This window comes from Hyaena hyaena, unplaced genomic scaffold (genome assembly GCF_003009895.1).
Source record: "Hyaena hyaena isolate Hyena2069 unplaced genomic scaffold, ASM300989v1 scaffold_325, whole genome shotgun sequence".
In the NCBI taxonomy this organism is placed as follows: domain Eukaryota; kingdom Metazoa; phylum Chordata; class Mammalia; order Carnivora; family Hyaenidae; genus Hyaena; species Hyaena hyaena.
The window spans coordinates 1,252,699-1,266,999 of NW_024080957.1; the positions used below are offsets into that span (position 1 = coordinate 1,252,699).

The following is a 14,301-nucleotide window of genomic DNA, read 5'->3' on the forward strand; positions in this document are numbered from 1 at the left end:
ATAGGTATTCCTAAGAAAAAGAGAGTTTGTCCTTGTTTGACATTTCCTGAAATTGCTATACTAAGTTCCAAATCTTTATTTTATGTGTGCATGTAAGTAATAAAGGAGCCTTCAGTATGCAGTGAAAGAAAGGCTTTGAGAATCTAATTTCTATAATTGATATTATTCTTAGAATTTGATTGTTAAGGATAGATGGCATATATGCACATCCTTTGTAATAAATGATAATATGCTAATTCTTTGCATTGTCATTAACAAAAATCCATTCTTCTCTCTCAGAATGAGATTGTTGCTATCTGATTTTTTATAATCACTTAAAGGAACTGATTTTGATTACTGGTTCTTTTTGAAATACTAGAAATTCCTTTCAAGAGCAAAGTTAGCTTAAAGTTTTAGTCAGTGACTAAAATTACTTGCGATACTGATCTGCAACTGAGCTCCTGGAGGTCATTCCATTTTTTTTTATTCTGAAATCATGGCACTCAATAAAGCTGGCTTATGATAAATGTTTGTGGAATGAGAAAGGGAGGGAAGAATAACTTTTATTTACAGAAGGTGGCAAGAGATGGGGTACCTGGGAGGCTCAGTTGGTGAAGCATCCAACTCTTGATTTTTGTTCAGGTCATGATCTCACAGTTCGTGAGATCAATCCTTCTATCCGGCTCTGCTCTGACAGTGCAGAACCTGCTTGGGATTCTCTGTCCCCTCTCTGTGCCCCCTGCACCTGTGCATGAATGCTTGCTCTCTCTCTCTCAAAATAAATAAATATTTTTTTAGAAAGCTGGCAGGAGAGGACATTAAGAAATGTTGATTCAGATTTTACACATAGAGACAAGATTTATCCAGAGAGTTCAAACACTGTCCTTTATTGGAGATATTTAAATTAACATAGGCATCTCTCTACAGAGGTAGAGAAAACATAAAGACCACATAATTCATTCCCTCCAAGATGAATAAACATGGTCACTGCTCTCAAGAGATTTACACTGTAAATAATGTATATGTCAAGTGACCATATTTATGACTGGGAAGACACAGGAGTTCAGAATTGGGGACATACTTTAGATTGGACATTCAAGGAACCCAGGAAGGCTGGGGAAAAGAGGGGTGACCCTTGTTAAAAAACACAATGTTAAAATAATGGAAATTCTTGGCCACTATTTTTAACTTATTAAAATAAATGTTATCTAAACACCTAAAAATTGTGTGTTATCTATCCATTAGGAGTGGTAGTATCTAGAAGTAATTAAGAACATACATTCTGGAGCCTAACTCTCTTGGTTCAAATCCTAGCTTTATCACCTGCCAATTGTGTGATGTTAGCCAAGTTATTTAACCTCTCTGTGGCTCTATTTCCTAGTCTATAAACAGGAATAATAAATGTCCATTTCATGGACGAGTATGAAGACTATCTAAATTTAGCTGTGTTAAATTTTTTTTAATAGATGACATGGTAAACCGTGTTTACTTTTTAGTAAAATCTAGGAAAGTATCACAAATAACTAACAATTCCTAGTTTACGAGCAACTAGTTACAGAAGTCATAAGCCGCTGTGGGGAGGAAACTGATCTATGATTCAGTATTGGAATTCTTAAGCTCCCTAGACTGCCTTATTGCTTCATTATTTTTAATTGCTGGGATTGATTAAACAGGGGTTAGAAAACATAGTGAGGCAGTTACTTGCTTTCATTTACAAATTAAAATACTTCCTCTTCATCCTATTTTTAGACTCTTTTATGTACCTTTGTTTTCAAAAGTACCCAAGGGATGATATCATGCTGCTATAATCCTTTTGAATCTAAATGAAAATAGAAGTATGAAATCATATTTTATATAATTTGAAATGTTTCTTTGCTATTCGTTTGAATGTTTATTGTTATTTGTGAGCAACTGCCTAGATTTATAAAATCTTGATCTTGAAAGATCGAACATTAATGGAATATGAATGAGTACCTCCTTGTATCTGAATACAATGAGACAGAATTTGTAAAACACATTTCACTCAATACTATGGCTGTGGCTTGGGGATTAAAGAAAATCTAACTTGTGCACTTGTTTTCTCATGCCAACAGGGAAAAATCTCTTGAAAGCTTTATTTTTTTTCCATGTATAAATACCAAAGCAGTCGAGAATTACAAAACCACATTTAGTGGGATTTTGAAGTGCTCTATTTCAGGAATTTCTTATTATCCCATCTAAATTTATGATAATGCTCATGTAATCTATACATAGTGGCATTCAAGGCCCACCATGGGTCAAGTGAGGAGAAAAGTTTAATCCAGAGGAAACCATCATGGAGAAGGTGCCGGGTTTGGGCAGAGAAGGGAACCCTCTTCCTAGGGGTACTGCAGGGAGCTGTTTTATACTTTCTGAAAACTTGTAGGAAATTTTCTTACAAAAGCAGAATGACCCCATTCTTGCAGAGGAATTGTGTCCAATTCTCTTACCAGGAAAGGTGGGGAAACATAAAGTCTCCCACTCAGCAGCCAGAGCTGAAGAACGTGCAGACATTTCATAGCTGGTGTGCATGGGAGTCCACAATCAGTTCAGCGTAGCCAAAATGGAAGATACATGGAAAGGAGGTGGGAGAGGTGAGGCTCAACACCTAAGTGAAGACCTGAACTCAGGACACACGGGCAGAGGGCAGGCAGATTGCAAAAACAGATGTTTAAAATGACTGGGGTGCAAAAAAAAAAAAAAAAAAAAGCCTTGGAAGAGTGTTCACCATAGGCCAAGGTCAAGGTCAGATAAATATTTATTGACTTATTGGTTCATTGATGACCAGAGTCAGAAAGTTTCTACAGTTTATTGCTGTGTGTATTTATGGGTGTGTGGAGGCTGGGCTGTGAGTAGATTGTAGAGGGCTGAGAAATGAAATGAGAGACAGAAAGCATGTATAAATGACAGTTTCAATAAATATAGTTGTGAGGGTACAAAAGGGAGATCATTCCATAGCTGAAAGGGATTGTGGGAGAACAAGTGAATGACTTATTAGTTTATTTGCTTTATGAAAGGAGAGACCTGACCATGATTACTTTCCAACTTATGGGAAATAACCAGAGAAGGAAGAATTATAAGATGTAAAAACAAAGAACTTAAGAGCCATTAGATACTGGGATGAATCAGGTGTTGGTAGACTGCACCTTAATGGACATAATTAAAATGTACATTCCCTAGTTCACAATAGTAGCTATTCACGCTGTAACATGATTTTATAATAGGCCATATTATATTGCATATCATACATTATGTAATATGTAATATGATTATCACAGTGTAAATATCATATATACAGTACTCAAGCAATAATAGTGTTCTTTTTCCCCCTATCTCACTTGATAAGAGTTCCCTTTACTTTTTGACACCACTGTGATCCTTAACAAATAACTCCGCCAGTCCAGCCCGTATGAAGGATAGTTTCCAACCTGACCCTAATTGATTTGGGGATTAAACTGTTGTCAGAAACTGGACCAGTTTGAAATAGGAATGAAATTGATCACCAAACAAAACCCTTTGAAATGTTGCATTTATGACTATCAGAAATTTTGCTAGGTTTTTAATCCGGCAGTCAAGCTTGTGTTTACCTTTAATCATAATCTCTACAAATTCCACTTTTCACATATTCTGACTGTAGTAACTAGAGTCTATGTTAAGACCCAAACTTAAAGAAAGCAGAAGCTTTCTCAATAGAAGTAATGATGCAGTTCTTGTATATTCTTTCATTTATAGGTAACATTATTAAACTTCATGATCACTTCTGAGGGGATGCAAGATCAGCTGTTGGGGATCGTAGTGGCACGCGAAAGGCCGGACCTCGAAGAAGAAAAGCAAGCCCTGATACTACAAGGAGCTGAAAACAAAAGGTTTCAAACATTTGAAACAGAGTCTTGCTCTTATTGTTTCAAGATCATTTAGAATGAATTAAAGTACATTTTAAAGATCTATCTTGTTAGATTTAGTAGGCGCATCAAATGGAGAGATTTAAGAGGAAAATCTAAGGTATTACAACCCTTTAATCTGGAAAATTGCGTGAGAGTATAACCTGACATTTAAGTTTTAGGGCATTGGAAGAACTGGAAGGCTACCACCACTCAAGCCAAAGTATTTTCAAGTATTCGACAAAGTTTTAGCACCAAAGTCGTAGTATTTGGTGTGTAGCTGACACTATCTCTTTTCATCAGGGCATGGTCTGCAGGAATGCATGGCATCCCACTTTCTGCTTGTAATATCTCTATCATCGACACAAAGGGCAAAGCTCTAGAAGTCAGCAACCTTTTCAAAACACAAATGGAGTGATACTTTCTGTTCACGCAGGGTCGAGGTACTTGATGGCCGAGCAGAGTGGTTTACACCTCTCTCTCTAGTTACCATGCAGATGATCATCAGAAAGAGGAGTGGAACAGAAAGAACTGTCATTTTGACATTTTGTGAGATAAAAGATTAATCATACAGCAGCACTGTTATGGATATTTGTAACAGATATTTGCATCACAGAATGATGCATTTCTTTAGGTTACAAGCTCTTTGTTTCTTACACAAGAATGTGTGCGTGAAGTGATTTTAAATGATTTCTTTTTCCTGAGAAAATTGTGTTTTATTCCAGGCAGTTAAAAGAAATAGAAGACAAGATTTTAGAAGTTCTTTCATCTTCAGAAGGCAATATATTAGAAGATGAAACTGCTATTAAGATATTATCTTCCTCCAAGGCTTTGGCTAATGAGATTTCTCAAAAGCAGGAAGTAGCCGAAGAGACAGAGAAAAAGATTGATGCCACCCGCATGGGCTATCGGCCGATTGCCGTCCATTCTACCATCCTGTTTTTCTCTATCGCTGATCTAGCTAACATCGAGCCCATGTACCAATACTCACTGACCTGGTTTATTAACCTTTACATCCTCTCTATTGAAAATTCAGAGAAATCAGACGTTTTAGTAAAGAGGTATGTAAAAGAAATACTGATTAATGCTAATACTAACCAATGCATGAACATTAAGTAGTAATCGGTGTCTTTCATTGTTGTTACAGAATGCTCTGAGCATTACAGTTATGGCTAAAAGGAACTTGATTAATCATTGTACTAGAAATAAATTTCAGGGTTAGAAATGAAACAGATGTGACCAAATTCAGTCTGCCAGGAAATCACTTACTGGGGGATAGGATTACAATATAATCATAAAAAGAGGAAACATTTATCTCTGTTTATCATGTGCAAATGTGTTTGTCATTGGAGGTAGGGAAAGAGTAATTAATACCCCTGAAAGACAGGACTCTTACCCTCTGTAAGCCAGCATTCCAAAAGTTACAAATTCACAATTTGATATGTACATACTTACCATTTGTCAAGTAATAGAGTTTTTAAAAATATTCTGTTGTGATTATTTGTGTTATTCTTATTGATAAAAAATAGCTTATTTTACTGTTGGCTATTGTAGTAAGTAGTGGAATTAAGACCTTACAGTAAGTGTATAAGAGAATAAAATTTCGTTTTATTAATTATCAGCGAGACAAATTTTAGTTGGGTATGAAACTAAATTTATTGATGAATATGAAGCTGGATACTTCAGTTTCTTGACTGTTCATACTGACAAAGGAAACCCAATTTAATACTTATCGCTTGGCAGTGAAGATTTTTTAGAAATTCAAAATGCTAATATCTTGAAAATTGAATTGAATTCCTTTCATTTATCATGATAGAACTCCATTAAATTCTGAATATTCTTAGACTGAACAGTTTCTTATATCATTATTTTACAAGCTTGAATATGAAGTCAGGAAAGTTGTAGGACTGACTCACGGCTTAGTAATTTTTCAGCTGTCTGCCCATGAGAATGGGGGGGGGGGGTAACTTCAGGAAGAAACGCATGGTGGTGGTGTTTAAAGTACATTTTTATATATGATCTTTGGAAAGTTCAGTTTATTTCTCTGTTACTTCCAGTGCCTGAAATTTTCAAGGGTAGCAAAGGATTACTGAAATATAGAAAACAAAATTATAAGTGATCTTTCTTAGAAAAGTTCCCAGCTATTTGCATTCTGTTAGTTAATTGAACAAGCATGTCTGCTTTTCACAGTAGATTCTGAATTCCCTGAGGCAAGGGTTTTGGAGGTTTTTGTTTTCTTAACACTCCCAGAACTTAGCACAGTGCTAATCACAGGGAGCCACAACAGTAAATGATGTTTTGCTGTTCACTGCAGTTTTTTCATCTACCTTGCTTACGACAATAGCCACCAAAATGTTATCATCTCCGCTAGTTTTAAGTTAAGGTATTTGCTGGAGTCTAGAGAAGAACATTTCTTAGCTCTGTCACTTAGAGACATGTTTTGTGTACAAGATTTAAAAATTAGAACAACTGTTTGCTTTACAAATACTTACTAGTCGCTTTATTATCTCTTCTTACATCACATCAGAACCCATCCACAGATATGACATGTTTCTTCATAACCGTGATATAGTCCCTTATGATTGATAGAAAATCAAGTTCTTTTACCCAGATATGAGACTTGAATAGAGTCTAGAAAACAAGATAGGTCTTTTTTCCTTAAAGTCCTTTAATTTAAATACGGTAAAAATCATATTAATGACTCCAATGATCCTGAAAGTACAATTCTGGAGCCAACCAAAGAGTAAATGGGAAAAGCATATCTGAAAATTTTTATTGAAATCATAGTATACACCTGGAGACAAGCAGAAATCAGAAGTATTTGCTCAATGAACTTTTATTATTGAGCACAGCTGTGTAATTAGCACCCAGACCAAGACCCAGAGTGTTATCAACAACCCAGAAACCCCATTTTGTGTCCCCTTCTCGTGACTAACAAGATCAAGACTGTCCTGATTTCCAACACCACTGATCAGTTGTGCCTGCTTTAGGACATCATATGAATGGGATCACACAGTACGTGCTCCTGTGTGTCTGGTATCTTACACTCAGAATTGCATTTGTGAAATTCATACTGTTTAGTATAGTGCAGTGGTTTATTCACTCTTATTGTTACATAGTGTGCTAGTGTATTATTGAAGTAGCAAAGCAAAACCCTTTCTCAACCTAGATGGTTTTTTCTCCACAAAGGTAGTAGAGAAAGAAAACACTTATTTGTTTATTCAATAAACATTAAACCAGAATGTGATACTCATTATAGGTAATCCATTAAGAGGTTGCAAAGGCAGAAATCACATCCTGAATTTAGCTGCTAATTGAAGTGACCATCTGTGTTAGCAAACTGGCTTCAGCCAGAGGGAAAACAAATGTGACTGGTATAGTAGGGATTCCCTTCCACCACATCCTCACCAGCACTTACATCTTGTCTTCTTGACGGTTGCCGCTCTTTTAGGTGCGAGGTGGTATCTCACTGTAGTTTTGATTTGTATTTTTCTGGTAATTGGTAATTCTGCTGAACATCTGTTCTTGTGCCTATTGGCCATTTTAATGTCCTTCTTAGGAAACTGCCTATTTAGATCTGCCAATTTTTTAATCAGATTGTTTTCTTGTTATTAAGTTGTTAGCTCTTTGTATATCTGGGATATTAACTCTTTATTCGATATATGAGTTTGCAAAAATTTTCTCTCATGGCTTCTCTCTCTGTCTCTCTCTGTCTTTCTCTGTCTCTCTGTCTATGTCTCTCTGTCTCTCTCTCCCTCTCTCTTTAAGTATAGTTGACACACAGTGTTCTATAGTTTCGGGTGTATGGTGTACAACATAGTGATCAGACAAGACGATATGTTGTGCGCCGCTCACCACAAGCATAACTGCCGTCTGTTACCAGACAACACTATTGCAATACCATTGACTTATTCCCTATGCCCTGCCTTTTATTCCTGTGACTTATTCATTCCGTAACTGGAAGTTTGTATCTCCCAGTCCTCTTCACCCATTTTGCTCATCCCTCCAAATCCCACCCCTCTGGCAACCATCAGTTCTCTGTATTTATGGGTCTGTTTCTGCTTTTTATGTATTTATTCATTTTGTTTTTTAGATCCCACATAGGAGTAAAATCATATGGTATTTGTCTTTCTCTGATATATATCACTTAGGATAATACCCTGTAGATTCATCCATGTCGTTACAAATGGCAAGATCTCATTCTTTCCTATGGCTGAGGAATTTATATATGTTTATATTCCATTATATATGTGTTTATATATATATATATACACATATGTGTATACATATACATATATACACACACATTTTCTTTATCTGTTCATCTAGTGACAGGCACTTGAGTTGCTGCCATATCTTGACTATTATAAATAATGCTGCAATAAACAGGGGTGTACATGTTCTTTAAATTAGTGTTATAATTTGGCTTTGGGTAAATACCCAGTAGTAGAATCACTGGGTATTTTTATTTTTAAGTTTTTGAAGACCTTCTGTACTATTTTCCATAGTGGCTGCACCAGTTTACTTTTCCACTAACAGTGCACAAGGGTTCCTTTTTCTCCACATCCTTGAAACACTTGTTATTTCTTGTCTTTTTTATTCTAGTGATTCTGACAGGTGTCAGGTGATGCCTCACTGTGATTTGGATTTGCATTCTCCTGATGATTAGTAATGTCAAGCATCTTTTCAGGTGTCTGTTTGACATCTCTATGTCTTTGGGAAAATATCTTCTCAGGTCTTCTGCCCATTTTTAAATCAGATTCTTTGTTTTTTTGGTGTTGAGTTGTATAAGTTGTTTATTTATTTGGATATTAATCATTTATCAGATAAATCACTTGTGAATCTCTTCTCCCATTCAGTGGGTTGCCTTTTTAGTTGTTGATGGTTTCCCTCTCTGTGCAAAAGCTTTTTATTTTGGTGTAGTCTCAATAGTTTATTTTTGCTTTTGTTTCCCTTGCCCAAGAAGGCTTATTTAGAGGGACACCTGGGTGGCTCAGTCGGTTAAGCGTCTGACTTCGGCTCAGCTCCTGATCTCACGATTCATGGGTTCGAGCCCCGCATCGGGCTCTGTGCTGACAGCCAGCTCAGAGCCTGGAGCCTGTTTCAGAGTCTGTCACTCCCTCTCTCTCTGACCCTCCCCTGCTCACGCTGTCTCTCTCTCTCTCTCTCAGAAATAAATAAAACATTAAAAAAAAATTTAAAAGAAGACTTATTTAGAAAAATGTTGCTGAAGCCAATGTCAAAGAAATTACTGACTGCTTTTTTCTAGAAATTTTATGGTTTTGGGTCTCATGTTTAGATCTTTAATCCATTTTATTTGTGTGTATGTTGTCAGAAACTGGTCCTATTTTATTCTTCTGCATGTAGCTGTCCAGTTTTCCCTGCACCATTTGTTGAAGAGAATGTCTTTCCCTCCATGTACACTCTTGTCTCCTTTGTCATAGATTCATTGCCCTTATAAGCCAAGGTTTACTTCTGGATGTTATCCTGTTAACAGTTTCTTTTGTTGTGCAGAAGCTTTTGGGTTTGATGTGATCCCATTTGTTGATTTTTGCTTTTGTTTGTGCTTTTAGCATCATGTCCAAGAAAACCATTGCTAAAATCAATATTGATAGGTTTCTTCCCTATGTTTTCTTCTAGGAGTTTTATGTTATTAGGGCTTATGTTTACATCTTTGACTCATTTTGAGGTAATTTTTGTGAGTGGTATGAGATATGGGTCCATTTTCATTCTTTTGCATGTACATGTTCTGCCATTTGTGACATAGATTGACCTTGAGCACATTATGCTAACCAAGATAGAGAAAGACAAGTACCGTGTGATATCACCTATATGTGGAATAAAAAAAAATCGTGCCTGTAAGAGAAAAACAGCAAAATGGTGGTTACCAGGAGAAAGAGGTTGGGAGAATGAGACTGATGGTGTTTGAGGATATAAACTTGGAACAACTAGTGAAATTATCTTTTATTTCTTTTTACTCAGCAATGATAACATTTCATTTTTGTTTTCCTTCTGATGGCTATTATTCATAATAATTCTTACTTAAGTATTACAAACACATGTTATGATTGCTATGATATGTACTGTGAAATAGCCATAATTTAGTTAATCTGTTTTTTATAAAATTTTAATTTAACAAAAGAAATAAATAACTATAGCAAAACACCTGTAAGTACAGAAAAATGTAACAAGGGTAGAGCTTTGTCACAGGGACCAAACTGAAATCTCTTTCTCTCTCTCAGAAAACAATGTAAGTGTATACACACACACACACACACACACACACACACACACACAGTTTTTCTTCTTTTCCTTCCACTTCTATCAAGATCATTTTTTCCATGTTATTAAATACTTTTCTGAAACTATTTTTAATGGTGGTGCAATATACCATTTTATAAATGAGACATAATTTCCTTATAGTAAGACTCACAAGTAATTTACAGCTTTTGAGTTATTCATAATGCTGCAATAAGTATAAATGTCCACATTGGTAATTATTTCCATAGGCTAGAATCCCAAAATTAGAACAAAGGTGTTTACTTCTTTTGGACTCCTGATATAAATTCCTTTCCTGGAAGGTTATTGAAGTATTCAATCCACTGAAGAAATATAAATGATCTTATATCCCCATGTCATGCATCAGCATTGAAAATGATCATTTTTATCCTCTTTTTCACTGTAACAGATTATTAAAATATTGTATTTTTATCTGCATTTTACTCATTGATAAGACTGACTTTGAACTTCTAATATGAGTGATAGTTATAATTTTCCCTTCAATCTTCCCATCTACAAGGAGAAGTTTGTCTTAAAGTGTAGGCATTTTTATTTTATTCTAGCAAGACCATATCTGAGTTCCCCTGCACTAATTGTACTGTTACAGCTGAGACAAATTAAATACCAGGTGTGGAAAGACCATTATTAGCATAAAAATGGGGACAGAAATAGTATGATTATTTTAAATCTTTAGAGAATTCAACTACATTTCAGCAACTTGTTTCAAAGCCCTCTGTACCAAGCCCTTTTTCAGAGTTGTCAACCAGAAATAAAATGCATTGATTTGTTATAATTTTCTTTAGGAGAATGCTGGCCGGGGACAAAATAATTAAAGAAATAGTCAAGGAGAAAAACAGAGCTGGGATGACCTGTAGCCTAGGATATTAGTTTGAAAATAGCCACAATATGGTGGTACTGGTAGATCATTTTTTCTAGACACATTAAGAAACACTGATAAAATATGGCTTCATCAAAATCAAACTCTGCTCATTTTTCCCTCCGATAAATTGATCTGCTTAGTTTGGGCCATTGTCAGTCATTAGCTCTCCACTAATGTTTTAGCCAACTGTTTTATTTCTATTATTAACTATTATAACCAGTGTAATAAAATATTTTTGAAATTCTTATTTCAATGATGGTTTCTTTTCCTTATGAGATAATTACATGAAAATGCTTAAAGTGTTATATTCATGTAAAGAATTGCTATGGATACAGATCACACATGTTAGCACTAAGTATAAAGTTGTTAGTTGCAAATATTGGGATTATTCATATTTTCATGTCTATGTGGTAAATAAAAATGTAGTTTGGGGTGCCTGAGTGGCTCAGTTTTTTAAGCATCTGACTCCTGATATTGGCTCAGGGCATGATCTCGGTGTCATGAGATTGGGCCCTGCATCAGGCTCTGCGCTGAGTATAGAGCCTACTTAAGATTCTCTCTCTCTCTCTCTCTCTCTCTCTCTCTCTCTCTCTCTCTCTCCCCCCCAACCCCACGTGTGCACACACGCACTCTCTCAAACCAAATAAACTTTAAAAAATGTAATTTATCAAGTTTTGTGATTTCTCTAGCTTTTGTGGACTTATTAGAGTAGCAAACTACTAAATGTTAATTTAATAGAAGAGCTATTCATTTTAATCTATTCACTTAATACATAATATATAACATTTGGAAGTATTTATGGAATAAGAAAATCAAATTTTACCCTAAGCAATGCTTTATAGTTAGAAATTGTCCACAAATCTTTAAATGCAATAGATTAATGTACTATGCATGGGCTCCTTTCTGAAAGAAAGATAAAGTTTTTTAAAAAAAATCAGTCAACAGTAAAATGCAATTCTACTGAAGTGCTTCTACATTGTGTCGCTCTCAAATTGGTGCACCCAGTTAATGACAATCCTTGATTGTTTTGGGGGTAATTGACCAGAAAGCTTATTAGAAGAATATACATCTAAGTGGTTTGTAATGGGTTTCCTTAAGAGCATTTTCTTTAAAGTATAATGCATTTTTTATTTAATTCTCTTCTCTTTCTGTTGACCTGTAGGCTTCAAATTCTCAAGGATCACTTTACTTACTCCCTGTATGTTAATGTCTGCCGATCACTCTTTGAAAAGGATAAGCTTCTCTTTTCCTTTTGTCTAACTGTAAATCTGCTGATACATGAACGTGCGGTCAGTACTGTTATAACTTGTTAAAAACATTAACATTGATTTATTTGCTAATTTGTATGAGAGTGTGTATGTGTGTTCACAAGAGGGTTGTAAATGGTTAAACAATTATTGCACTTAAGGCAAGACATCACAACAAGACTGAACTTCACAGAGGGGAAAAATAAAGCAGAGTTTAATATGTAGTTATTCCTTAAATCTGTATGTGTTTTCATTTAAATAAACTAGTTTCGATTAGAATCTTATGTAAGTATGCATGTAAATTTACTAAATGTGTTGATATATTTATATCAAGTAATCATACACAGTATATGATAATGTTTTTAAGAACCTGTGCAAGTTAGTCCAATCTAACCGTTGGAGCTTAATAATACCTTTCATAAATTTTTGCTATGTTTCAAATCTCTTCATTTAAAATATAGAAAGCACCTTAAGAATGAAAGACAGGTATTGTATAAATTCACTATTTTATTCACTTAGGTGCTAAAGATTTATTGATTTTGTCTGGTGAGATATTGGCTGAATTCTGAAGGAGTAAAGGCTTAATTCTTGCATTTCTTGCAGAAGTTTCGTAGCAGTACCTCATTACATTTTATGGAAAATAATTGAAAATATGACAGATTGATGGCTCTCCTTCTTCCTCCAATTTTTATTTTATCTATTTTTATTTATCTTTTGAGTATAGTTGGCACACAATGTCACATTGGTTTCAAGTATACAACATAATAATTCATCAGCTCTATCCCACGAGTGTAACTACCATCTACCACCACACGACACTACTACAGTACCATTGACTATATTCCCTATGCTGACCCTTTCTTTGATTGCTGCGATTTCTTCACCCCCTACCTGGAAGCCTGTCTCTCCCACTCACCTTCATCGTTTTTGCTGATTCTCCCAGCCCCTCCCTTCTGTCTTCCCACAATTTTTAGAGCCAGGAAGACTCCAAGCAGTCATTTTAGAAAACAATTATTCAAATGGGATTTTTCAGTTTAGATCAGTAATTCTGGAGGAAAATTATTAAAAAGTAGTTATCTAGAATGGAATGATTTTGAAAACTGGTTTTAATGGATAATTTGGTTTTTTATGACTAAACACCGAGCTGCTATACCACTAGCTATAGAATTTCATAAGGACCATATCTGAAACTTGAAAATCAAGTCAGTTCTTTTTAAATGGTTTAAATTTAGTGTGTACATGATGAATTCATTTCTGACTCTTCATGCTACTTTGTTTTCCAAAGATTAATAAAGCTGAGTGGAGATTTCTGCTAACTGGTGGCATTGGCTTGGACAATCCTCATGCCAACCCTTGTACCTGGCTTCCACAAAAATCCTGGGATGAAATATGTCGACTGGATGATTTACCTTCCTTCAAAACCATTCGTAGGGAGTTTATGCACTTAAAGGATGGATGGAAAAAAGTGTATGATAGTTTGGTATGTTTTTAACCCTTTTGCTTTTTCCAAAGTTTTTAAACGGAGAAAATAATGCTAAATAATTAGTTTTTTGTCTTTGAATAAAAACAAGACTTGCATAAGCTTTAAACAACTGGACAGATATTGAAATCAGGGTTTCGATTTATATTATCCACACCTTCTAGATTGGTGGCTCTGTTTTGAACTTCTATTGAAATCCTTGAAATGTGCAGAAATGCATGGTCCTTAAAGTATTCTTTATGAATTTCCATGCCAAATTTTTATTTATTAACAATTTAGACTTTGCAGTCATAATCGCAGACAAGTTAAAGATTCTCCAAAAGGCTGTTGTTTAGATTTTCTGAATCCAAGATATAAGCTAATAAACATTTTTGCCATTTGACATGAGGTGTAGGGGCCAAGGGCAGGCTACCCAAAATATGCCACTTAGGCATACTGATTATTTTCAAAAGAAGTTACTAAAGTGACAGCCTGTGCAAGGACACTCAGATCCTCCTCTGTCCCCCTGAAAGCAGGAAATAAATCTCCAATGTCAAC

At 35.2% G+C, this 14,301-nt stretch overlaps 1 protein-coding gene across 1 annotated transcript in view; it reads left to right on the forward strand.

Annotated features, from left to right (window-relative positions):
* DNAH7 (dynein axonemal heavy chain 7) overlaps window positions 1-14,301 on the forward strand; it is a 252,298-nt gene that overhangs the window by 194,361 nt on the left and 43,636 nt on the right. Inside the window, exons 50-53 of the mRNA XM_039248955.1 lie at window positions 3,730-3,863; window positions 4,604-4,939; window positions 12,200-12,326; window positions 13,570-13,764. Of these exons, the coding sequence (XP_039104886.1) occupies window positions 3,730-3,863; window positions 4,604-4,939; window positions 12,200-12,326; window positions 13,570-13,764 (792 nt within the window). The remainder of the gene's footprint in view (window positions 1-3,729; window positions 3,864-4,603; window positions 4,940-12,199; window positions 12,327-13,569; window positions 13,765-14,301) is intronic.